The sequence below is a fragment of the Ptychodera flava genome, chromosome 16 (genome assembly GCF_041260155.1).
Source record: "Ptychodera flava strain L36383 chromosome 16, AS_Pfla_20210202, whole genome shotgun sequence".
NCBI lineage: Eukaryota > Metazoa > Hemichordata > Enteropneusta > Ptychoderidae > Ptychodera > Ptychodera flava.
Genome location: NC_091943.1, coordinates 10,754,160 through 10,778,723, shown reverse-complemented (window position 1 = coordinate 10,778,723; position 24,564 = coordinate 10,754,160). Strand labels below are relative to the sequence as shown.

The following is a 24,564-nucleotide window of genomic DNA, read 5'->3' as shown; positions in this document are numbered from 1 at the left end:
TTGTGACACAGAATATGTCTCGAAGCTGTCGTGTCACGGATGCCGGCATATGACCATATTTCGTGGTTTTCAAATTGATCTAGACTATTCCATAGCTGTGGAATTTTCCATCCACACGTTGCAATATTACAAACTGTGTATAGAAAGAGGTGAATTCCCTAAAAAATAACCGCAGATTGACGTAATTTAGCTGACATAGCTGTTTTATTTGATTAGATAGCAGTCAGAATAAAGAACTGTCTTTGGTTGGAGTACCATTTCAGGGTAAGTAAATGTAGTGAGCTTTCAGTAACTTTCTGATACAGAAAGAATTGTCACACTAAAAAACAAATTAACATTATTCTATCCAGTATTTAATTAAACAATTACTTCAACGCGATAGTGCGGTATTCTATTGCTATCTTCCGATACGGTCGTAGTGATGCATGTAGTAATAGTCGGGGTATAGCTACTCACACATAACAGTGGCGATCACCGAAATAATTGATTGACTGGGATATGTCATATAAAGATGTACGTTTCGTCTGTACAGACAATATTGACAAATAGGCAACGCTTTCCATTATCAAACGTAAACAATTTTTGTCTGTTAATCTTTACCAAAAATAGGCTCGGGACACGTACCTTAAGCTTTTCTACAAATTACCTGCTTCATTTTAGACAGATTCCAAAAGGTATACTGGTGGTCTATTGTGGCATGTACGTCACATGCGCGCTCCGTGTGCATAGCATTACGTATTTACGCATTTATTTCATACTCGTAAACACGTGACTTAGTCATGAATGGAGATTACATCCCCCATCTGTCCTGCGTCATCATTTCACCGTAGACATTGGAGGGAAAGATTTCCTCGCCGCTGTCCATGTTTGCATCTTGGATAACGAATGCAATGTCTCTAATTCGCGTTTGAACCGTAATCCTTATGACTTCCGTGTATATCTTTGTTTGGATATTGCTCCTATTTCAGTATGTTCACACAGTGGCGAACTGGGCGTCTGATAAGTTTCATCCAAACATGATTTAGAAATATGCAACATCGCTAATCATTGTTGCTATCATGTGAATGCTTCGAGAATGTCAGAATTCTCTAAATTAAGCACGCTTTAAGGTTCAATAGCTGTAGCGTTTTATATATTTTCCGCTCTATCTGTTATGTTTGTAAGATAAAAATTGTTCTACTCCCGAATTCTATGGAAATATTTAGCATTTAATGTTAGTATTCAATGTGCGCGCCAGCCTCTAGTGCGGTAAAAATATATAGGAAATATATAGTTCAAGGAAAAAAACCAAGTTTAGTCTTCAAATTTTCACAATTTATGTTTAAAGACAAAGAATTAGCCTCGCAAACACCGCGCATTGTATATTATGCAATGGTTTCGTCGACTATCCGACTGGCGATACTGACTAACGTATCAGACAGATTTCATAACTTTTAAACAAGTCGATTGAATTTATGTTCCCCTTCAATCAACAAAATAATAAACTTAACAGTTGAGCTAAACAACCTATAAAATACTTAAATCAATGATCTGTCATGCACAAAGGAATTGCTTGAAGTTATATCAATGACGCTGGTAACGAAATTAGATTATTTGATCGTACAGTGTGTTTAGCTATGGTTATCTAAATTACATTTCATTGACATTTTGGTTCGCGTCAACTCAACGTCGAATGATGATATAATGACACTATATCATAATATTACAAAAGAGGAGTTTCATGTGTTGATAACGCTACGGTGCCCATCATATGCCTCATTTTATAAAGCACCTTCACTACACCGCTCTAGTGGTTCCGACATGTAGTTCCAATGTGTAGGTTGATCGTTTAGCTATTTTTGGATATTTGTTTGTTATCGAGGTTGACGAATGGTGGTTTCATACAAGAAAACTGCTGGTTATGTTAACTGTCTGTATATTTAAGAACGATTTTTTTTAAAAAACTATGATTCAGAGACATTAGTAATTTACATGTATCACAAATTCTGCCTGGGTTTTTTGATAGTTCAGTATATGACTCTATGCAAGGGCAGGTCATCAGTAGCACACAGTGGTCTGTCGTGGCATGTGCGTCACAGATGCGCTTGTTGACACTATTAGGCCTTGTTGTCGGCATGTATTCAGTGAGATAAAATAACGAGAAATCGAACTTTCTCGCTTCTTTGCAAGAATGCTGCGAGAATAGGCGAGACTTTATTTTTTCGCCATGAAATTCTCGCAATCAATTAGCCAGAATTTGTTTTTTCCCGCTCTCAACCTGCAAGTAAAAATCACTCAAAACTAAATTCACTCAATGCCAAAAAGGGGAAAATGATATTCAAAATATTGTTAGAGAACACATTCGTAAAAATATAGAAATGTGAAATATTATTCTCACACTTCAGGGGATGATCTTATCAGCAGAAGAGGGCGCCTTTTATACGGTGCAAGATTTAATAGTACGACTAAGGAGGGGGTTAATACCTTTTGCTGATGCAATGAAGGGGCATATAATGTTTGCAGTATTATTAGAGAACATTTTGATAAACCATATTTTTTTATTCCATATTTTTCACAACGTAATCTCTAACACTGCATATATCATGTTATCCGTTGACCCATCGCTGCAAATGACTTGCCTCGTACTGTCTTGCTTGTATATCCTGCATTGTACGCAAAGACCCCCCCCCCCCCCGTTAAAAAAAGAAATGCCCTGAATGGCAGAGAAGTGTCATTATTTCATTTCTGCCTATAGTTATCAAACTGATATCAAGGAAACCATGGAATATAATTCCTCCTACAGGGCATAGATAAACGTTATTTGCCCTCTTAGTCTGGTGCTTGTATCTTAGTGAAAGGCCCCCTTCGGTACGGTACTGGTGCTTGTACATCTTGCATTTCACACAATGGCATCCCTTCGTCCAATAACATTCGTCACTGACGTGCGACGAGAATATGTCATTTTTATATATTGTTATTATGTCCCCTTCAGGGCACCAGTAAAAGTTCTATGCCCGTGAATGTGGTGCTTGTATATCATGCATTGTACAGAAAACCCCACCCCACCAACGAAGTGTGAGAACCATAATGCACTTTCTAATAAAACTGTGAATATCATATCCCTCTCCAGGACATCATTAATAGATATAGGCCCTAGGCAGTATGATACTAGTGCTTGTATATATTGCATTGTACACAAAGCCCTCCCCTTCGTTCGATAACACAAAGCCCTGAAGTGTCAGAAGAATAATTTCACTTTTGCATATTGCTATGAAAGTGTTCTCTACTAACTGTGAATATCATGTTGTTGTTTTTCTTCGGGGCATCAGTGAAAGGTATGGGCCCCTTAGGTACATGTACTCTGTTCCCCCCTTCGTTTTTAGGGCCCAACACTTTACTCCTTTGCCCCCAATATTTTACGGTCCCGCACTTCCCCTTCACGTCATCGTTTCCCCCTTATTTTATGATCGAGCTCTCCCTGTCACTTCCCCTTCGTTTTATTGTCCAACCCTTGCCCTGCCCCATTCACCCTTCGTTATAATCGGGTCACCCGCTATGTGTGGATTTTTGTTTGTTGTTTAGGTTGATGGATTGATAGTATCACGCAAGACGAGTGCAGCTAATGTTAACTGTCTGTATATTTCCGAACACTTTGACACAATAATTTAACAACGTCGAATGCATAGACACTAGAATTCTCGAGTGTTTCTGATTTATGTGAGAACATGTATATGTCCTTTCACTGATCTGCAACAGTCTGCTGAAGTTTAATACTTCAGTTTATTCTGTCTGATATTTATATACCATTAGACTTGGAGCAAGTCTACGAAATACTATTCGACACAGTAGATCTACTTCGTTTTCTAATTGTCTCATTATTAACTTGCAAGTCTTCTTTCTATTAATTTTTAAACTGCTGAACTTTCTGTTTTAGTTCATACGCTGGGAAGCAGGAACACCAAGGCTTTATTTTGAAATAAACTACCTATTTAGCAATATTAGTTAAGCATTCGTTTTTAAATTGCTTCAGCCTCTTCCGAACACTCACAGAGTTTTCAACTGAAATTCACCATTTCGTTCGTGGCAGTGACCAGAAAAGGACTGACACGGAAACAACGCTATTTGATGCAACTCTCAGAGAAGTGCCACATTTTCACGCATTGTTGAAAGTACCTTGCTAACTTAGAGTAAGCAAACTTTAAAATATCTGGACTTTACCCTCAACCGATAAGGGATAAGTAATGTGTAATGGGTCTCTTTTGGTTATCAGAGCAGTGAATTGGGATTTGTTGGCGGCGACGGAGTTGTTTCTTCTTTTCCATGCGTATATTTTAAGCATCATTCATATTGCCATATGAAAGGAAAAAAGCGACAGTATTTTGTCTACTTTAGTGAGTACCGCGTACCAACGCCTCTCGATTTCATGAAAACACATGCACCTTAAATATGAAAGTCGCCTTGTGAGCTCTTGGGTAGATACCACGCTTTTCAATGCTATGCGCATCCACGTTTGTCGGTTTACTGATGTCGTCCATATTACCCTTCTCCATGCTGTCATTATAGTTGAAAATACTTTTTAAAAATACTGCTTACCTTGTCGTGTAATCAGGAAAGAATGTCCGTGATGAACTAATGCAATGAAGATCTTTCATGTGCAATCAAAGTAAATGGTGATATTGCCTGTAATGTTCTATGGGTTGTCATGGCAGGTGGGCCGGGATCTTTCATGGCCGGTGAATGATGAGGAGAAGCATCAACCTCAAAACAAGCAATAACATCACACATTTTGTAAGACCTCATGTAACTTTGTCGAACTGTACGGAAATTCCCACCATCCCTAAGGTATTGTCATTTACGTCGCCCTACATTGTTTTTATAGAAACAGCGGAACAGCAGAAAACATGGAGAAATATCACTGGTTGCAGATTCCGTTCATCCTTGCAGCAGTAAATGTTGTAATGGTAAACGCAACAGACAGTGTGGGTGAGTCAAGTGTCATAGCAATGAATTTCTTGACCGTATACGACATAGCTGGCAGAGCATGTTTATTTTCAGCCGAAGTGATCTTTCACAACTACATATTGCTGACAAGATACGCTATCGGTCTTTACAAATACTACTGACATAAACATGATCTTCACATATATGTGTTTGATTTGTTGATCATGAGTTCAATTATAGCATATAGTAGATAGTTCAGTGTCTATGATAAGACATGCCACAGTTGATTATTTGAAGAAGGTCGACGTCAGTAGTATAATTATGCAATCGGTAAAATGTTTAATGAACAATTGGGAAAAGCAAATCACTAATTCTCCCGGGAAAACCCGCGAAACCTGAGGATTTTATCTTGCAAGGCTGTTACGCTATCAACTGCACAGGCCTCATGTAAATGTGACCATCGGAACATTGGTCATACTCGGAGTGTAAAAACAGGACCTTCGGAGACCTTTCCCTTAATCACAACCACAGAGTAACATAGACAGAGTGGTAACGCCTGCATGCCTTTTGTTCCATGGTCGTCTCGGTAGACTATTGGCTTTTCATATTAAAATGAGCTTCAAAGGTGTTAAACTTTTTGGAGGCTTTGTTTGTGGTTGATAATTACACGAGATTATGCGAAATATACGACGAGATGGCATCGTACTGCCAGTCGCGTAGCAACCATAGTTACTTTGTGAGCTCTCAGGCCAGAAACACTGCTTCACGCCAATCAAAACATAACATGCCAGCAGTTTCATAAACATGTCCTTCCTTGACGCACGTGTGAAAGACGGTATGACTGACCGTAAACCATGGAGTAAAACCAGACAGTATCGATAAAAGACTTTCAAATTTGGTTCAAGCACACTCATTATATATTCATAAACATATGAGAGGAATTTTTAAAATGGTAAAACTCACTTTCCTGAAGCTAAAAACACTCCCGTTTTCGCCAGCACGTCAATTCTGCTCAGCACCACACGAAAACAACAACACAAACTTTGCCGAACATACTTTCGCTTAACAATTGGCGAAAATCCGAAAATTACCGAAGGATTCATGGTCGGCACTCTTCGGAAAAGAGAGGCGAGAGCAACCTGAGGCGAGGCGAACATGGATGGGTTACGTAACCGCTTCACGCCTTAAACAATACCCGTTGCGACTCTCTCTATCTTTCTCTATGTCACAACGGATGATGATTTTTTCACCTGAGCGTGACGATTGTTCGAGTAAAAACGAATAGCAGCGGGTCGTTAATGTCTATACTTTGTGAAAATCATACAATATCACTAATATTCAATATTAGAGACTAGATTTCAGGATTGAACAAGTTCACTTTATCTTACAACTAAAAAATTGTCTGTGAAACTATACACATTATATCCGACACACACACACACACACACACACACACACACACACACACACACACTCTCTCTCTCTCTCTCTCTCTCTCTCTCTCTCTCTCTCACACTCTCACTCTCTCTCTCACTCAAGAAGGTCTCCTTGGGGACCAGCCTAAATCTGATAGTATGTCAAAACTTCCTTGAGCTTTGAAATTGAACAGTAGTAATGAGGCCAAATATTCGTATTTCTAGATTTGCAAATTTAAATCGGTCTTTAACGAGAAGCTTTGCAAGACATATGAAACTTACATTGAGAGGCACTAATATTCTCTCTCTGTCTCTCTGTCTCTCTCTCTCTCTCTCTCTCCTCTCTCTCTCTCTCTCTTATTCATTCATTCAGTCTCACTCACACTCACTCTCTCTCACTCACTCACTCACATACTAAGGTGTCTTCCCAAGGCAGTAAGATTTCACTTCACCACGTACAATTGCATGTACATCACACACCGCTACATTCTACCTCCAAAATCACACGCTTAGGATAGGTTTCTGTAAAGACTAAAGTCAACGTTATGTTTCTTCTTACCAATTGGTGATACATACTTTCTAAGACCAGTGCCTAAATTGTCTTTTTCCTAACCAACTATTTAAATGAGTCGGTAGCTTCAATGCTGGAGTATAAAGACTTTCTGTGTGTATCGAAGAAGAGAACGTGTGTGATGCACATGCAACTGTAATGGTGACATATTTCTGCAAGGAATGGTTCTATACTTGAAGGTAGTTTATGTGTGTACTTTGTGCCTGTCTGTCGTTGTGAAAGCCTGTAAATATGCAAGGCTGAAGCATACAATTGTTTGACTTATTATCAGTCAATCGAGGGAATGTTAATGCATGCATCTGTAGCCAAAATATCGTAAGACGACGTTACCATAAGACATGCGTATGTCAATTATAGTGAATGGTGAACTTGTGCACTAAGGCCATTTAAAGAAAATTCTTAGTTTGCCGTCCTTTGATTTTTTTAAAAACCTACCAGGCGGCCAGGTAAAAGCAAACACAGACAAAAAACAAAAGTGTATTAACATTATGTTAAAAGTGTCTGTTTATGCGTTTAGCATGGTCACTACTTTTCGAGAGAAGAAGATAAGAATTAGTGTCCATTCGATGGCTAAATGTGAAACCTTGAATTTACAGACGTTTTTAGGAACTGTCAGATATTTTGTGGGAAACATTTTTCTCGTTTTTGCAGCTTATTGGATAACCCTGCCACAAAATTTCACGGTCTTTGCTGGAGATGCACTGACGCTGACGTGCGAAGTTGGAAACAGTAGCGGTGTGGCAATAAGGTGGTTTCGGAAAGATTTCAGCACATCGCTTTCTGACAACCTTGGGGATATTTATGAAAATTTATACGAAGTTACGAGCACTGACTTTGGCCAGTCTAATCTCACAATCAAAACGGCCTCAAGAAACGACAATACTACGTTCATATGCTCTCACATTCGTGCAAACCCCCAGCATCAGAGGGCGTATGTCAACGTGATAAGTACGTATAATTTCTCATCATAGCTGGGGGTTTTTCGGGTTTTTTGTTTTGTTTTGTTTTAGGGACTAGTAATTTGTTGAGTCATATAATGCTTTTACTTCTACTTTTTTCTAGAGACTAATTAACTACCAGGATATAAGCTCATGTACTTTCATGGGTATGACTACGGAGAAATAACAAAGTATTCATGTAACTGACCCACGAAGTCATGATACCAACATGTCTGTTGTCTTGAAATTGATCATCGTTTGAAGGGCATTATTCTAGGGTTTTTACTATGTTCGTACTGACTTGTTGTCATGCTTTGCCTGAAGAGTCACAGAAGCTTGTCCATTATCTTTTTTCAGTTCCGTTCGACTCTGCAGAGATAACAACGCAGGGTCATAATAAATTCTCGTGTGATGCAACGCGTGGCAACCCTGGAGCGATTCGAATGCTGTGGAAAATTGATGGCGTTGAAGTGTCGTCGGCTGACCCATGGTCCATTGAAACGGATGATGGAAACTATACAAGCAGCAGTATTTGTGAAATAGACCATGGTATCCACCGTAATGACGTCACTCTTACATGTCACATTATTCAGTCGGATCAAGTAAAGAGTATGATTGCATCATTTACACTAAAAGCAAGCCACGCAGGTAAGTTTAAGCGGCATTCCTCAATCCCTTGTTCTCGTTAGTGGTTGTTGAAATTGACTGTTTATGTGATTGTAGTCGACTATTCTCCTTTGAAAGTTGTGTCCAGTGAATCAATTTGTTAAGAGATGAAGCTTATAGCAAATCTGCCCCTCTTAGATTGTTAAGGCTTAAGAAGTAAATTTCTATTAATTGAGGTGTATATGCAAATAAATAATAACTATCATCGGCCAGATGAGTGAAAACATCGAATCATATAATTGAAAAAGAGAAATAGTATTATCAGCGGAAAGAAACAATTTCAGTCACTTCAGATAATTTACATATCACAGAGGAAATACAGATGCCTGTCGAGTGATTATCTACAATGCTTTGCACTGCATCGTGTAAGGCTTTTCATTTTTCTCAATTTATTATCAGGTGCTAACAGAGTTGGTGCTCCCGTTATTCAAATGCCGGTTATTGCAGTGATGGTTATTGTTGCAACAATACTTTAGGTAAGTGTGCCGTACAGATGATTTTGAAAAAACCCAAATTATCCTCATCAAGAAAGTCTGAAATCCAATACTGGTATGCTAATAAGGTTTTTCTTAATTTTTTTATCTTTTTTCTTTATTTCTTTATTCACTGTCGCTAACTACCCTGCGCGAAAATAAAGCTTCGCCCGATCATCTTTATCTCCCAACGCGCGGAAATAAGTCCGCGCGCTAATTCCCCGGTTCAGTGTCATATCATTTTGAGATCATGTCAGTAACAGCTGCCAGGATACTAAAAAAGGGGAACTTTTTCACCCTACATCTGGCGAGAAAGGTTTATGTCCTCCCCGCTCGTGGCCAATTTACTGTGGATTAAAGCGTGATGGTAAAATTCATCTTTCCGTGGTAGAAACTCTGCTCTACCATCGAAAATAACAGAATGTAGGGCCTGTAGGGGTCGTGAAAATGATAAATGACACATCCCTAAGGTATCTACTGCTTCCCGGTAAGAGAATGTGAAATAACACACCTGCCTAAGAACACAATATTGTAGTCATGTCCCACTGTTACGCTTGCCGTAGTGATGGGTTACTCCCCCCCCCAAAAAAAAAAAAAAAAAAACCAAACTGATGTCAAGTACTTGATATATTGTGTCCTGAATCCTTCTTGAAGATAGTTACGGAACAAAAGTTTGTACTTCATACATTTCTTACTCCTTATGTTAATATATTAATCCTTGTGTACGATAAAAAGACACTTTTCTCTAATAAGCTTTTTTATCTTTTTTTATCTTTCCAAAGAAAAGAACCAAACAAAACCCATGACTCAAGCGACTGATAAAGGAACTCCTCAGGGTTCCGAACCGAAAGCGTCACAGTGTCTCGGACATAACCGACCCGGCTTCGTCTCGCCATGGCTAATTACTAACACCAATGTGCGTGTGTGTTTGTGTTGTGTGTGTGTGTGTGTGTGTGTGTGTGTGTGTGTTGTGTGTGCGTGCCTATTATATACACACATATATATATAATAATATATATATATATATATATATATATATATATATATATATATATATATATATATATATATATATATATATATATATATATACACACAAATGTATACAATGTGCCCTCCTTTTATCACTATAATAGCTTTATCACAACCTCTCAACTTGGGCACAGAGAGTATATATATATATATATATATATATATATATATATATATATATATATATATATATATATATATATATATATATATATATATATATATATATATATATATATATATATATATATATATAGCTGCGTTCCCTTATTTTATTTGCAGTGTTTCATGTTTTCCTGTGTTTCGCTAAACTGCTAATGAGACTTTTAACTACAATGTTGCTTTCCAAGTTACATACCCAGCCAATTTAAAGGGGTGATCAAGATGCCCAGAACAGCCTATTTGGGCCAATTAGGTTCAAGAATGTGGGAATGTTGCTAAGAGAGTTGCTATATATATTGACGAGATAAACATTGAGAACATTAGGATTAAGAGAGATGTGACTTGTCCAACCTGTTCAGTTTCTGTGTCGGAAAAGTTGGAATGTATGAGCGCTCTACTGTAACAGCAACAAGTTTAGAATTAGATATTTTAAATTATTCAAATTGTAATTAAATCTGTAATATTGCACTTTTAAGCTATTTCTGTATTTTTATAAAAGAAAACATACTTCAAACCACTCGTCAGACGTTTTTTAAAATTTTGGATTTTCAAGTTTTCATTGACATACATCTTTAGGCTTGTGTTGTAAGCTGTAAATTAAATGTGTCTGTGTGTTCTAGTAAAAAATATTACTGAAATTTACTTGTCAAATGCCTTTGAAATTTTATATGCAACTCATTAGTGATGGCGTCCTCAAACAAGTATGTCCAAGTTGAGGTGACAAAAAGAATTTTGCATAAGTACAATTTTTTTTGTTTCTTTATTTGTTTGTTGTTGTTTTTTAGGTTGAATTTAAATGAATTAAAAAGTTATTGATCGGATAATGACTTTTACAGGACGAAGTAAAATTTAGATTTCAGATTTTCAGTCCATGTCACACATTTTTGCAGCTTCTGTAATGTAAATGTGTTGTTCACTTATGGGAACAAATAGTCATTTGATGCTGTTTTTGACGTACTCTTGTCTAGGAATTTTATGCAATATTCCAAGGAAATCGTAATTGTTTTGAATGTGTAGCGATAACAGATCTTGAAAATAAATCTAGTATTGCAAAACGCTATGCCAATGTATGCATTAGTGTTAAATGTTAAATGTCAAATTTCTGAGTTTTATCATGTTATTTTGCGGAAGATGTTTATAAACACCCGGTCAGACTTAATCCAAAAATCTAGCAACATATTTATGAAGCTCTTGCAATTCTAAAGGAAAACAAAAGATTGAAATGTATCATAAAAAAATCTTCTGAACACCGAGATGTGTGATATTGCCGGGCAAAAAACCTATGTATTTAAGCCTGAGGGCACTTCATCACATTAATAATTTATAAATTAGTTTATTAAATAACATAAATATTATAAATATTATAAAATATATAAATTGATAAGCCAGTGTTAAAGTTTTAAATTTCAGAGATGTGTTCTTTAAGTGGTCTGGTGACCTACGTGTGTTTTTTGGTAAAAAAATTATGTATTTAACCCCGAAAGGGAACCAAGCGGCATCATTAATGTTTAATGTTATTTATGAATTGTCAATATATTAATTAAAATTAATTTGATATAAATTTATAATCAACAGTGCCAAGTCCATTTATTTCTTCCTGACCCCCTCTTTCCCCGGCCTGACAAAAAATTGTAGTCAGTAGCAGAAATATTGTAAGGAACAGAAGCAAGCTGCAACTTTTGATATTTTTATTGTTTTTAATATATGTAACATGTGTACACAGCATTGTTATTGTTGACAGTTGAGTTTCACTCAAAGTTTCACTTACTTAAAATTACGTTGTCAACAAAAACAGAAGGGGCTAATCTGTAATACATCTCATGCAGGTGCATCTGTACCTGCCACCCTGCCCTTGGAGCGAAATACACAGAATCCTCTCCCAACCCCATGCAACTTCATCTTAGGGTAAACCCTTTTGAGGCCAAGAAAAATACAAAGTTTGTTCTCATCCTCGCGCGCGTCAATTCAGACCGGCGTCAACCATTTTTTCTGCTCATTAGGAATAAAATAAAAAAAATAAACGCAAAAATACGCGTCGATAGTGCATAACACAGTGCTCTATAAAACAGAACCGTTAACAAAATAATTGGCACTAACATTCCATTCAGAACTGTACACATATGTCACTGTTATATAACGCTGTCGAAACTATGCATTTCTGCACTTAAAGTCAAACCGCAGAACTGTTACTATACAAAAATAATAAAGAAACACTGCTGTGTATTTATCTCTGCGAGCATTCCTTTCTTGTTTTCATGTTTTTCCGCGTTCTTATTGATTGAAAAATTAAAAAAAATGAGAGTTAAAAAACCCACGTCACCGCATCAATTTTGAAATATATCTAGGATAAGAAACAGACTTTTTATTTTTCTTTGCCTAAGAGAATAGCTGTATGAAGGGTACACTGTATGGTGATTTTGACCATCTTTACGTAAACTTGACAAGGGAATGATTGAATCCTTTCAGCTAGGTTTGTCCCTGTTTTTTTTCCTTGAAGAGGATTTGGTCCCTGCATAAACTTCGTCCACGCCTCATGACCTTTTACCCATCATTTGGTGAAAATGTACACTTCTACATCAGTATTTGGCAAAACAGAGAGACTTTTGACCCCTAAATTCACAGAAAATTGTAAAATTTATACTTTGTAGTCAAAACTAACTCTCACCGGTACAAAGTTCAGCTATGTGATGTGCCCCACCTCCCAAGGATGTCACCCACAATAGATACCCACTGATACCTAATTTCTCACTTTCAGGACCCTATTCAGAGCTCTATGACTTTCAAAAGCCAGGCTCTACCAATTTTCTCCATGCATGACTCTGTCTTACATTAGATGCTTGGAAAAATGTGATGAAAGAAGCTACCCAAAGAGCTGCATGTAAAAGTCAGATAGGGAGTACCTCTACCCAACCTGGGTCACACGCTTGTCCCCAGCCGAGCCATAGAGACATTTGTTCAGCCAAAAAAAATTAGTGTCCAAGTCACAGATATTTTTTGTTTTCTAATGGTGGCTCAAAAGCTGTCTTGGAGTCAATCTGATCATAAGAAAGGACAAACAAAAGGCCGAAACTATATGAATATTTAGACATTATCTCTCCAATAGCCATTCACACCTTTGTCAAACCAAATTTAACAAAGAATATGAAGAAAATAATTGTACCAGAGAGGAACCATCGTATAAATAGTACATATCTATTTCAAAAGTTTTATATGTATAACTTAATTTTATTTTTAACCCGTTTACAAAAGGGCCTATCAGAATGCTAAAATTTTTAGCATTGTGATAGGCCCTTTTGTATACTGATTTGGCTGATTTGTAACGTCAGTAAAAGGAGTGAAATGGTATACCAGTAAGGTGATAGCAATATTCAAGTACAGGGAAGTAGAGTATGAGAACATTGATGCACAGCCACTCAATAAAGACATTTCACAATTAGACAAGTTAAAATTACTTTTATTACCAGCCACAAGTGAAAACTGGCAGAATTATTCCATCTCACCTCTAATATGTATTCAAAAATATGTTCGCTTTTAATTTCATTAAAACTAACACTTGTTATACATGAACTTTAAAAAAAGATTTTTGTTATTGTTATTTTTAATTATTAAATATAAATCATCTCAGAGTGTTAAGTTACAAGTTATACAAAATACTAATAAATTTATTTATTTTTAATTTACTTTCTTCATCTTATGAGCATTTGCTATTCCACAAATTAAATTACTCTTTTTATATTTAAGTTAAAAATTTCAGAAACACTTCTTTAATAATATTATACTGTTAAATCGCTAAACAATGTTAGCACGCATACCTCTTTGCTCAATGCAAAGCATTCATAAGTTGCTGTCTTCTGGCAACCCCACCTGGTGCATTTGTATGAATATTGGGATATCGGTTTGGATGATCGATGAACTGTGGATCTAAATCAATATAATTCTCCACATCATCCTGGTGAATGATACAGAGATTGTGAATGACGGATCCAGCGATAATGGTCTCACACACATATTCTGGACTATGCATTGGCAGCCTTCGGACACGCCCCTTGTAAATGACCAATTGACTGCTCAACATTTTGAAGGCTGGAAGAAATTGCACGGTTAAATCTGCGTTGCTGAATAGTTAAGAAAACATTATCTCTGAAAGGAGTAATAAGCCAGTCTCTCAGAGGGTATGCAGAGTCACCAATGATGTAAGTTCCAGGAGCCGTCATCATTTCATTGGTTTCCATTCTTGTAAACAGGGAAGAGTTTCGGGGAACACGAGCATCATGTGTACAGCCTGGCCATCCGGTGTAGGCATTAGTTATCAACAAGTTATCATCAACAACTACCTGAACAAAAATGAAAAGTATTTAAACTTTAACGGAGACACAACTGTCATCCATTAGTCCTCTGGGTGTTTTCCGGGGGAGGAGCAGCAAGCTGAATGTTATCTTTTTATTTTTTAATTGAGAGAACAAAAGAGAGTAAGTGCTTAGTTATAACAAATATATACTATAATGACAAAACAAATATATACTATGTAGAGGAAAAATTGTCCCTGACTTTGACACTTCTACTTTTTTCAATTGTGAATGTTTTACAAACTTTCATTGCAACTTCTTATTTCTATCAGTGATGACGCTGTTTAGTCTTATTATGATCCAATTTCATTTCAAATTTAATAACAAAGTAAAATAGTAATTGTTTTTGTTTCTACATCATAGTGTACATTTGCAACTACTCAGCATTAAATTTCTTAACATACTTGTGGTTATTGTAAGCTGTTTTGATTGCCTCTTCTGTTGTTCAGCCAAAGACTTTCAAGGAGTGAAAGGATTAATTTTGGGTTTTTTTCTTAATTGCCTTATACGCCTTCATTCAATATATAGTGAAAATGCACTAGAAAAAATGCCAATAAAGAGTCCCATCACCGACAGAAATGAGAAATGTATACTACCAATGCCTGGTACGTAAAACAATGACATGGACATTCTGCCTGACCCTAGTAAAGGTCAGCGACATTCTACACGTACAGCAGCAGCCATCGCACGTTGTAGGATACAAGCCCTGAACACTATGTTAACTCTATATATCGAACAATATATATTGGACACTATTTCATGGACCCTATATACTCATATAAACTAATCATACGGTATCTTGTCATTTTACTCAGTATTTCTAACACTTTCATTTTTGCATTTTTCTCGATTTTTAGTTTATTACAATCTTTCGAATTTTAGACTAGATACCTTATCTGTCGGGCGGGAGAATGTTGAGAAACGTCAAGCAGAGATAGCCACTGTTTGATTAGTTAGTAATGAAGATAGATCTTGTCAGTTCCTTCCTAATATCCTGTGTTTACACACAGTTTTAATTCTTTCTGGCGTTACTCACCTCTAACAAATCCAAGTCAAAGACACTTCTTGATTTCCCGCCAAAACTGGCCATATCACAGCCTGAATTAATCACTTTAATTATGTCAAGTGTATTCGTACGCGAATAGGCCTACTCAGAGCGCATCGATCACCAGTATAACTGGTCGTCACTTATCCACCCATTGATACATTTTGTTATTGTAGCAGTAGTTCAACGTAGCTGTAGCGATAAAGTTTGAATAAATAGAGCCGCCACGTCTGTCCCCATCACTTGAACTCAAAAGATCCTGCTTCACAGTCCCACACATAAAATGTGAATAATTACCTCTGTTTCCCCTGTAAATCTTTAAATGTGTTAACATCTTTGAAAAAATCAACCTCCTCTCCATTCTGTGTTAACAAAAACATGCCCTCAAACGTTTTCTCACTTCATTTACCCTTCCCCCCCCCCCCCAATTCAACACACGTTCCGATTTAGGCCCCATCCCCGGCTGAAATACCTAAACGCTACCGAAAATGTAACTACGGATCAAATATTATTTTAAAGTGGTGAATTTTTATTTTTTTTCATGCAAGCTCACTTATATCTCTAATGACTATTAAAAAGGGTACGTCATTTTGCGTGTAAGCATGTCTTGGACAGTCTAGTCGTGATAATGGCATGAACAGGGGACAGGCACTAGAATATTCATGTCTGTGGTTAGTCGTTTAGATCTATTCTATTTTTATTTTTAGTTTATTAATAATGACTTCTACAGCAGAGGCCATTTATGGTAGACTGTTAGAAAAATACTAATACAGAATGCAAAATTTCACAAAGTAAAATCAAGTTTTTGACTTAAATTAATTTTTATCATCAAATCGTGCCAAACTCTAGACTTTCTGCTTTTTTGAAAACATATGGTATGATTGAAGTTTTCACGTCTTCTTTCATGAGAAATATTGCTTTGAAAAATATGTGTATGTTAAAGGCCCGATAGCTGTATCTATTATGCATTATTTTTGTGATTTTACTTCCAAACTAAAACAAGTTCATGGGAAGTACCCATTGAGGGGTGTTTATACAGGTTCAATAAAATGTCCACTGTGACTACATGTGCAATTTTGAGGAAGATAACTAATAAATGTTTGCCCAAACATAAAATGGTGCCCTCATGCAAATAAAGCAAAAACACAGTACGCTGTGCATAGTATACATCGGAATCTTCACAGAAACAACAGAGTAGTCCAATAAAATTCATAGTGCTGAATGTTTTCCACTGGGGACACCATATGCTATGTTTTCTTTGTAATATTACCAAATTTAAAAAATGGCGGGAAATCAAAATAACAGTTAAAATTTAAATTTACTTGTCTAATTTTTCAGTAGTAAAATACTATATCCTTTAAATCAGTATAATTTAAAGAAAACCAAAGAAGAAAGGAAGCCTTTTTCAGGTCGACAAATTTCAAGAGTTACAGCTACAGGGGCTTTAAGTGCAACGCTAACTAAAATATTTGATAAGAAAAACGCAAACAGTGAAGTTAACTTTATATTAGACAGTGACTTTCACACAATTTTAAATCTTGAATACAAATATTTGGACCAAAAACCTATCTTCCTAACCTAAAGAAATAACGTGTTCTGATCAATGCCTTAAAACCAGCAGATGTCTGAAGAAAAGTCAATCCTTGCAAAAACAATTTACTTATAGCGTCAGTTGTCCTGAGGTATTGCCAGTGGACTTGACTACTGGCTCATTGCCAATCATCTACTCTCAAATGACAAATCAACAGGTAGCCGGCCTACTATGAGGACTGATCACAATGCAGTATCCTTGAAGATATATGTCGGTCAATTTTCATCGGACGTTAATTTCACAGTTGTTGAAAGACAAGAAAAAGAATGAGTGTGAAAATAAATGTAATTTTGACATAACTTTTGATCTAACTACAATTCGAGTCAGGAGTCAACTGCTTATTGAAAGAAAAGGTTGGCAGTCAAAAAAAGGAGAAAAAACATAATACATGTTATCATAGATTTAGAAGACACATTTAATGGTTGTCAAAGTTAAACATAAAACAAAAAGGTAAATGTACAGAACTCGAGAATGTACTTTTCAATATATATATATTAATATATTCAGGTTTATCCAAATCCGACAAGAAGAGTAAAGTACTGCAAAGAATTCTACTAGTTCAGATCAGACACCCCGTTAAAAGCGCAAAATATGTAACTTTTGTTGATATTGCCATCATTTCTTCCGCAACAAATTAATTTTCTAAGTTTTCTCTTTGAAGCATATGATGTATGACATACATAGTATTGGCTTAGCTCGTCAACTCAATGCATTATATAGCATATGCAATGTTATTGTTGACGAATAAATTCTAGTCGGAACAAAATTCACCTATCAACTAAGGAAAGTTGCATAAAACGTTTAAAAAACTATGGGACTTAAATAAACAATGGGATAGAATAAAGTAAGTGAACTAAGGAATAATCATTAGATCCGTGATCCCATGTGAATAGCACTACGATAACTTGCTGCATATGGTCTCCTCTCAGTAGCCAAGTCATGCATCGTGAAATCCATTTCTCAAAAAAGGACAATGTGCATTTACCATCGTAACCATCATCATTATGTACATTTAAAGCATCATTATATTCGTTTATCACTTCATGAATGCATTACTTCTGCACGGACAAATTCAACCCTCGTCTACTTATAGCCTCATTTGAACGGTGTACTGTGAAGATGATCGGCTATCGCGTAGTATCATGGACGGAAAATACAAAAACTCTGGCCCGCAAAAAGTTATTTGTTCGATGGACATTTTGTCAGTCGTCAAAACTTTCGTTTAACCAACGAAAAGATTATCTTTGGTAAGTGTCACAGTTGCTGTTGTCGTAACGCCTCAGAGAGATGGCGCGGCGCTGTACTTAACTTTCCGCCGTACAATAATTCTCTACATTCTGTCTAATTAGCTCCATCTTCAACAGCCAACAGCCATTAAATCAGAACTTTCCAGTCTGTTACAAATTTTTCTTTTTCATTCTTCGTAGTAATCTTTTCCTTTGGTTCCTGGATTTTGATTCTCCGCTTCCTTTACATCTCTTTCTGCCCTTTCCTTTCCGTTTTGTCTCAGAATCTACATGAAGAGAAGACATATTAAAACGATAGATTGTTAAATAAGCCAAGTATTCCAAGCTGAAATAAGACGGTCTTTAACATACAGGGTTGTAAATGTTTAACTTTGAGCACAATTTCAGGTAGTGTTCCATAAAACATGGCGCATTTTGCTCAAAAATCACGGAAAGATTCATTCAACTTTCATTAATGTTAACCCAAGATGAAATGTTTGATTGGGTTCAACTTTTGGCATGACAATCAATCGTTAGTTAGTGAGAAAGAAATGTGAGTAACTGCAATTATATGCATTACAAATCACCTGTTTTCCTGACTTGTTTTTCTCCCAGTTTTCAAATATGGTCTAGTGTAACAATACCCTGGCAGTACATTTTTGTGGAGCTAATGATAGAATGTCATTAAACAACGCTGCGATTTTTAGTCGCGATATACGCGAAATTAGAAAGATTTTGAACCGTCCAAGATATGATTAAGACCTTAGTTAAGTACTCTCCATACAGCTGAACATTTTCAAACATTTTTCATACTTTGCTGAAATGAACTTTAAACTAGTACTCTATTTAACAACGGACATGAAAACACTGATCATGTGAGAAGATATGTTGCTGAAGTAAAAAAATGATTAATACCGACTTGAGCTTCTTAAGTTTGCACTCTGCACGAAACAAAAGTTTTGCACTTTTTTGCCTGACGCGAACTTTAAATCAGTTTCTTTTTCATAACCAGCAATGATGCAGTCACATGGCCGATTTCGGATCAGACAAACAAAATACTGATCTTTGACATTCAATTGGCTGCAATGCCTGTGATACCTTGCATCAAGTATTTTGTAAATTTGCATATTCGAAAAGAAGGATCAAATTATTTAAGACAAAATATAACATACCTTTACATTGGACAGCCAATGCAAATCTGTACGTGTTTTCTAAAATCTTCTTGCTGTCTTTGTTGGCTATGATGGTGTGAATTTGCCAGTCGCCTTCGTCGCGTTTCTTCGAGACCTCATTAATTACTACCGTTATAACATGTTCATAGATTCCCTGCTTAAAAGTCATACTGTATCCACCGAAGGTTGTTTCTACTAGTTCACTTGTATTCAGGGATATCTTTGGATTCGTAAGCATGTTGAGATTGTCCTCATTCTTTCCTGCAAGTGCCCTCGTGTAGATGTAGTGGTCATCTGTAAACGGGAACGAAGACTTGACCTCCAGTTGGAGTACGACTTCTTCGTGTTCTTCGACGGGGATGACGAGACTTTGTGTTACTGGCCCAACTCCTTCAGAAGTGATGATTACTGGAACAAAGTGTGTGCAAAGAAATCCACAAAAGTTATTGTCAAGTGCAATGAACCCTCTACTTAATGTTCGAAGTAAATATAATAAACTCACTTATTTGGCATAGATCTGAGATCAAAACTGAAATATATATACTTTGATTCACTGGATATGAATCAATTCTTTAGTTTTACATAAGTTCAAGGCTTCTTCACAATTTATATAACATACCTAAGAAAATTACCAAAACTTGGAAACTTCTTCGCCCCATTGTAAAAGTTAACCTGAATGGTGCAGATAGCTGTGGTTTGCCGATGCCTCTCTTAACCAGCACAGATTTTTGTTTAGCTTCGCCAACAAATTTTATTTCGCAGCTGGAAATATCAGGCGAAAAGGTCACTCATGCCCATATATCTAGTAAATAAAATCGAAGACAGGTTATTAAGCTGTGAACCACGGTCATGAACGAAAATACTTAAAAAATTAAGAAATCCAGGACGTAGATTTCTAGATTTCTAGAATCAGCCGGCTTAAATCTGCTGCAAGGTCGAAAGAAGCGCTAGCAGGCAAAAGCACAAAGGTTGTTAACTCGTCTGAAACCTTTCACACAATTTCAAGCTGTTTTAATGGCTCATAACTAAAAATAACAATGTTGGGGGTTTTTCTGTGAACTAGAAATGAAGAAGAGGGCTTACACAACCTACAGTCGAGGGAAATTGGAACTTAAAGATCGTGATGTCATTGATTGCTACGTAGTCAATAGGCATGATTTAGCTATGAATTGATCTAATCCAATCGTTTAGACAAAATAACTTTAAAATGTCAGCTCGGCCGTGAAGATTTCTCTAATCAGGTTATGTGTGGAAAGTAGGAAGCAATGTATGTTGTGCGAAATATCTACCCATATTTCCGACATTAAGAAACATAGATACACGTGCCCAGCAAGCTGAACAATAGGGTAATACTGCCCCGATCCCAGCATATGGCATATCAGGTAGTGTATTAAGTCAGTGTATGTCGTCGCATACCGCAGGATATGAAATATAACCTTTGTATTAATTGAATCTTTCAGTTTAATTTTTATGTAATTATCAATGATTTTTCATACGTTTTCAGAGCATAACTTTTTGAATACTATACTCGTCTTACAATCTTGAAGTATCATTCTGCAGTCCATTTAAGAGAGAAACAGCCGTCAAATAATATAATTATGTCTGAATACTAGTACGCAGTTTTCCTTTAAATCTACATAAATACCCATGATGCATTGCAACATGATATGCTGCTTTCTGGAAAATTGGTAAGTTCTAGGGCATATGAACGACAATGGATGCTCTCCATTTCTACTATATGTTTACAATTACTTTATATGCCCATATGGATATCCAACAATCACTCGATCTCATTACTCCTCTGGTAATGTATCAACTGGCTTGATCACAATAAAGGATGTGTAATTGCCTAACATTATAATGACATTGCTATGAAAGAATTCAATGTTTCGCCTAAAAAAACTGTTGAGCTGTATCGCAATTTCTTGGAAATAACGTGTAAGAGTAACCCTTTTCAAATGATCTGAAGTGATTTTCGACAATCAATAAAATAATCAATATAATATGATCTCCCTCCCTCTCTCTCTCTCTCTCTCTCTCTCTCTCTCTCTCTCTCTCTCTCTCTTAAAAGAGAAATAGCGAAAACTGGAAGAGACTGTACAGCATATCTTCAATTCGATAAATCGTAAAGCTGTTTCGTTGTATTCCCTCTGGTGACGTTTACATTACCTACCTTCTTATAGCTTTAAAGGAGATATCGGATTTGTATCCAGATGCAGCCAATATACTTTACACAGGGCAAGTCATCATCTATTGTCAAATCCACAGGTATTATGGCCGAAGCTTAGGTGTTTGGCTTCAAATCACTTCTTCAGTACCAGAACTGTTGACGTTATACCGCGGTCCATCGATTGATGAACATTATATAGTGTGCAGTTTCCTGTGTAGGGTGGGTGTATGACATTTAAATCTAAGACTAGCTTCCTATGGCATTTTCATCATCATTCTTTCAGTATCTTGATTAATATTGATTATTGGACCTGTTTTGATATCATATTCTAAAATAACCAAATTGTTCTGCTGCTATTACAATATTTTGATCGTTTGGTTTATGATGTGTGCAAATTGAATACATTCCAAGCAAAGCCATGGATATTAGAAAGGGTAAAGAAATATCTTGAACCACCTGACAGAGTTAATCAAGCCACATACACATGGCGTAATATAAAGGTCACCCTATTTAACAAAGCTGTTTGGTAGTACATTGCGGATTGTCGCAAAATATTCTGTGACAGAACTGCACTATTTCTTATGCGTTCCCTTGCCCTAATAAGATTTTACCATTCGCCTTGAGAAATGACTGTTCATGTACAGCTGAATCACCAGTAGGTCTGCTGCACGCATCCTACGTCACTACGTCGGGGGGATCCCTAGTTAATTTTAACACTTTGAGTCACGCTTGACCCAACCTCCTATTATCATGATATCTTACTCATCGTTTGTGTAGGAAAGCCCATTTTACCCGATGATCTAAAGTCCATTTTACCTGATGATCTCGGTAAGCATGGAAAGTTCCGAGGCTTGATATTCTCCAAGGTCCACTTCGTCAGCGGCAAAAAAATGTTTAAAAGCTTCCTCTAAATAACTGTTTTGGCGTTATCATGTTTTAGCTGTATGAAGAAGAAAAACTATCAGATCTTTACAGAGACATCCAGCGAACAAGAATTTAACACTCGTGATGCATCATAGGTGTTGCGATTAAAGTCGAGTTGATTCTTGTTCGGCTTGATAGAGTCCATTGTCAGTCAACATCATCCACATAAATAGGGCTTATTTTTATAAACGTTTAATTCACTGTTCCACTTACAAGTACCTGAGCCACCTTGAAAATACTTGGTTCATTGATCTCATCGAAGATAATACAAATGGACATGGTTCAGCCGCTAACATTTCGAGGTCATTTCGACGTGTTGCTAAGGTTGTATTCATCTAAATTGCGTTTAGCGCCATAAAAGCGAAGGATGATATGATAGAGCGCAAAAATCTTCAATCTGCATACATTTTAACGGGATTCCCAAGTTCATACCGTTTTGACATTCATATTTAAGTAACTTCAGCCTATTCACCAGTGTCTCCAACAAACATGTCCGGTATCGTTGTTTTCAGCCAGATGTAAAATTTATACTTTCACGACTATATGTTACCGACAAGATGTCCTGTAAGTTTCTAAAACACAGCTGTCATAAAACCTGATCTAGGCAAACACGGGCGATAAAGGAACCGTACATGGTTCAACAATAAATTGCCCGATTGACTCGACTGATGAGTATAAAATGTCCCGTATTTGATTTGTTGAGCTATAGCACAGACAGTTGAGTGTCCATAGGACTGATGAAGTGAAAAGACGCCCATGGTAAGTTAGTTAGACTAAAAAGAGACATATTTATGGTCATTGCATCATTTCAAAACCCTGCGTTAACTCTATAATCTACCGATAAGGTCAACACGGTAGCTCATTAGGCAGTTTTTTACTGACAGCAGCATGTGGTCAAATGATCAATTAAGGTGCGCAATTTTAAAAGAGCGAAAGTTATTTACGATTTCGAACATATAATTCCGAACTCTGAGGGTGACAGAACTTTAATGACAGAAACCGTTAGTCAGCGCCCTTACATATAATGTAAGAAAGCTATTTACCAAGTAAAAAGAATAGCTTCGAGCACAAGAGTTACAGAATTTTATTAAATATTCTTCATGGTTTGTCCTTTATCCCTGCATGGATGTTTCCCTAGTACGGTAAAACTGCTAATAGCTTGAATAGCTGAATAGTCAAGGTGTCTGACGCCACTGAAAACAAAATAGCTCCTAAATATCTTCGCAGTGGCTAAACAAACAATCACAAATGAATATATAGCTGCTAAATATCTCAAAGTTGGCTATTTCGGTAATCCATTAATCCTGCACCTGTATGTGGTTGTTGCAATTCTTCTTGTTGTCATGGTCACGGACTATTTACATATTTTTACCTGAGTACATACAACAATAACGTCCAGTTAACTTTGGTAGATGAGGGAGAAAAGTTTAGTTGACAATGTTTTTGATTTAATTTCATGAAGATGTTCATGTAAAGTACATTCAACTCTTCTAACTATCAGGTCCTCCGACAACCTCGAAAACTGCTGAGCATTGTTAAATATTCCGATGCTCGGGTTCCATGCTTCAGATAGAACCTCTTTCTGTGTGAGAGAAACCTTTTACCGGAATTGTCTGATCTAAACCAGTAGAATGTCACTATTTACACCAGATAACCCATTAAATGCACAAAAGCTGGAACTTCTTTTGACATTTTCATTATTTTTTCCTGTAAACAAATTCATTTTCTTAGTCTTTGCCTCGGGGAAGTTGAAGTATGCTGACACACAAAGTATTAGTCTCACTTTCTAACACAATATCTCGTGTAAAATATTCATTGTTGTTTTTGACGAATACATTGTAGTCGGGACTAAATTCACGCGTCAGCAACAACATCTGACCTTTGACAAATACATATACATCGACATGTGCAGC

At 36.6% G+C, this 24,564-nt stretch overlaps 2 protein-coding genes across 3 annotated transcripts in view; one reads left to right on the top strand and one right to left on the bottom strand.

Moving 5' to 3' along the window:
- Positions 1–9,917, top strand: part of LOC139152798 (uncharacterized) — a 165,752-nt gene extending 155,835 nt beyond the window's left edge. The window contains exons 3-7 of one of the 2 annotated variants that reach the window (XM_070726136.1): positions 4,859–4,962; positions 7,558–7,854; positions 8,202–8,492; positions 8,910–8,986; positions 9,766–9,917. In XM_070726136.1, the coding sequence (XP_070582237.1) occupies positions 4,881–4,962; positions 7,558–7,854; positions 8,202–8,492; positions 8,910–8,986 (747 nt within the window). In that variant the 5' untranslated portion in view covers positions 4,859–4,880 and the 3' untranslated portion in view covers positions 9,766–9,917. The remainder of the gene's footprint in view (positions 1–4,858; positions 4,963–7,557; positions 7,855–8,201; positions 8,493–8,909; positions 8,987–9,765) is intronic. The other variant, XM_070726137.1, reaches the window with a different exon arrangement.
- A 7,639-nt stretch (positions 9,918–17,556) lies between these two features.
- LOC139152800 (uncharacterized) lies at positions 17,557–20,288 on the bottom strand. Its single transcript, XM_070726138.1, has 3 exons — positions 20,177–20,288; positions 19,558–19,965; positions 17,557–18,672 (listed from the first exon to the last, which is right to left on the bottom strand). The coding sequence occupies exons 1-3, from the start codon at positions 20,214–20,216 to the stop codon at positions 18,557–18,559; spliced, it is 564 nt and encodes a 187-aa protein (XP_070582239.1). The 5' UTR covers positions 20,217–20,288; the 3' UTR covers positions 17,557–18,556.
- Between the last annotated feature and the right edge of the window lie 4,276 nt (positions 20,289–24,564).

What these genes read in the sequence shown, in the direction of transcription:
- LOC139152800 (XM_070726138.1), bottom strand. Translation starts at nt 20,216, where the DNA reads ATGGGGCGAAGAAGTTTCCAAGTTTTGGTAATTTTCTTAG. An exon ending in AGTTTTGGTAATTTTCTTAG is followed by an intron (nt 19,966 to 20,176) that starts GTATGTTATATA and finishes ACTTTGTTCCAG; the next exon opens with TAATCATCACTTCTGAAGGA. An exon ending in ATTGGCTGTCCAATGTAAAG is followed by an intron (nt 18,673 to 19,557) that starts GTATGTTATATT and finishes CTCTTCATGTAG; the next exon opens with ATTCTGAGACAAAACGGAAA.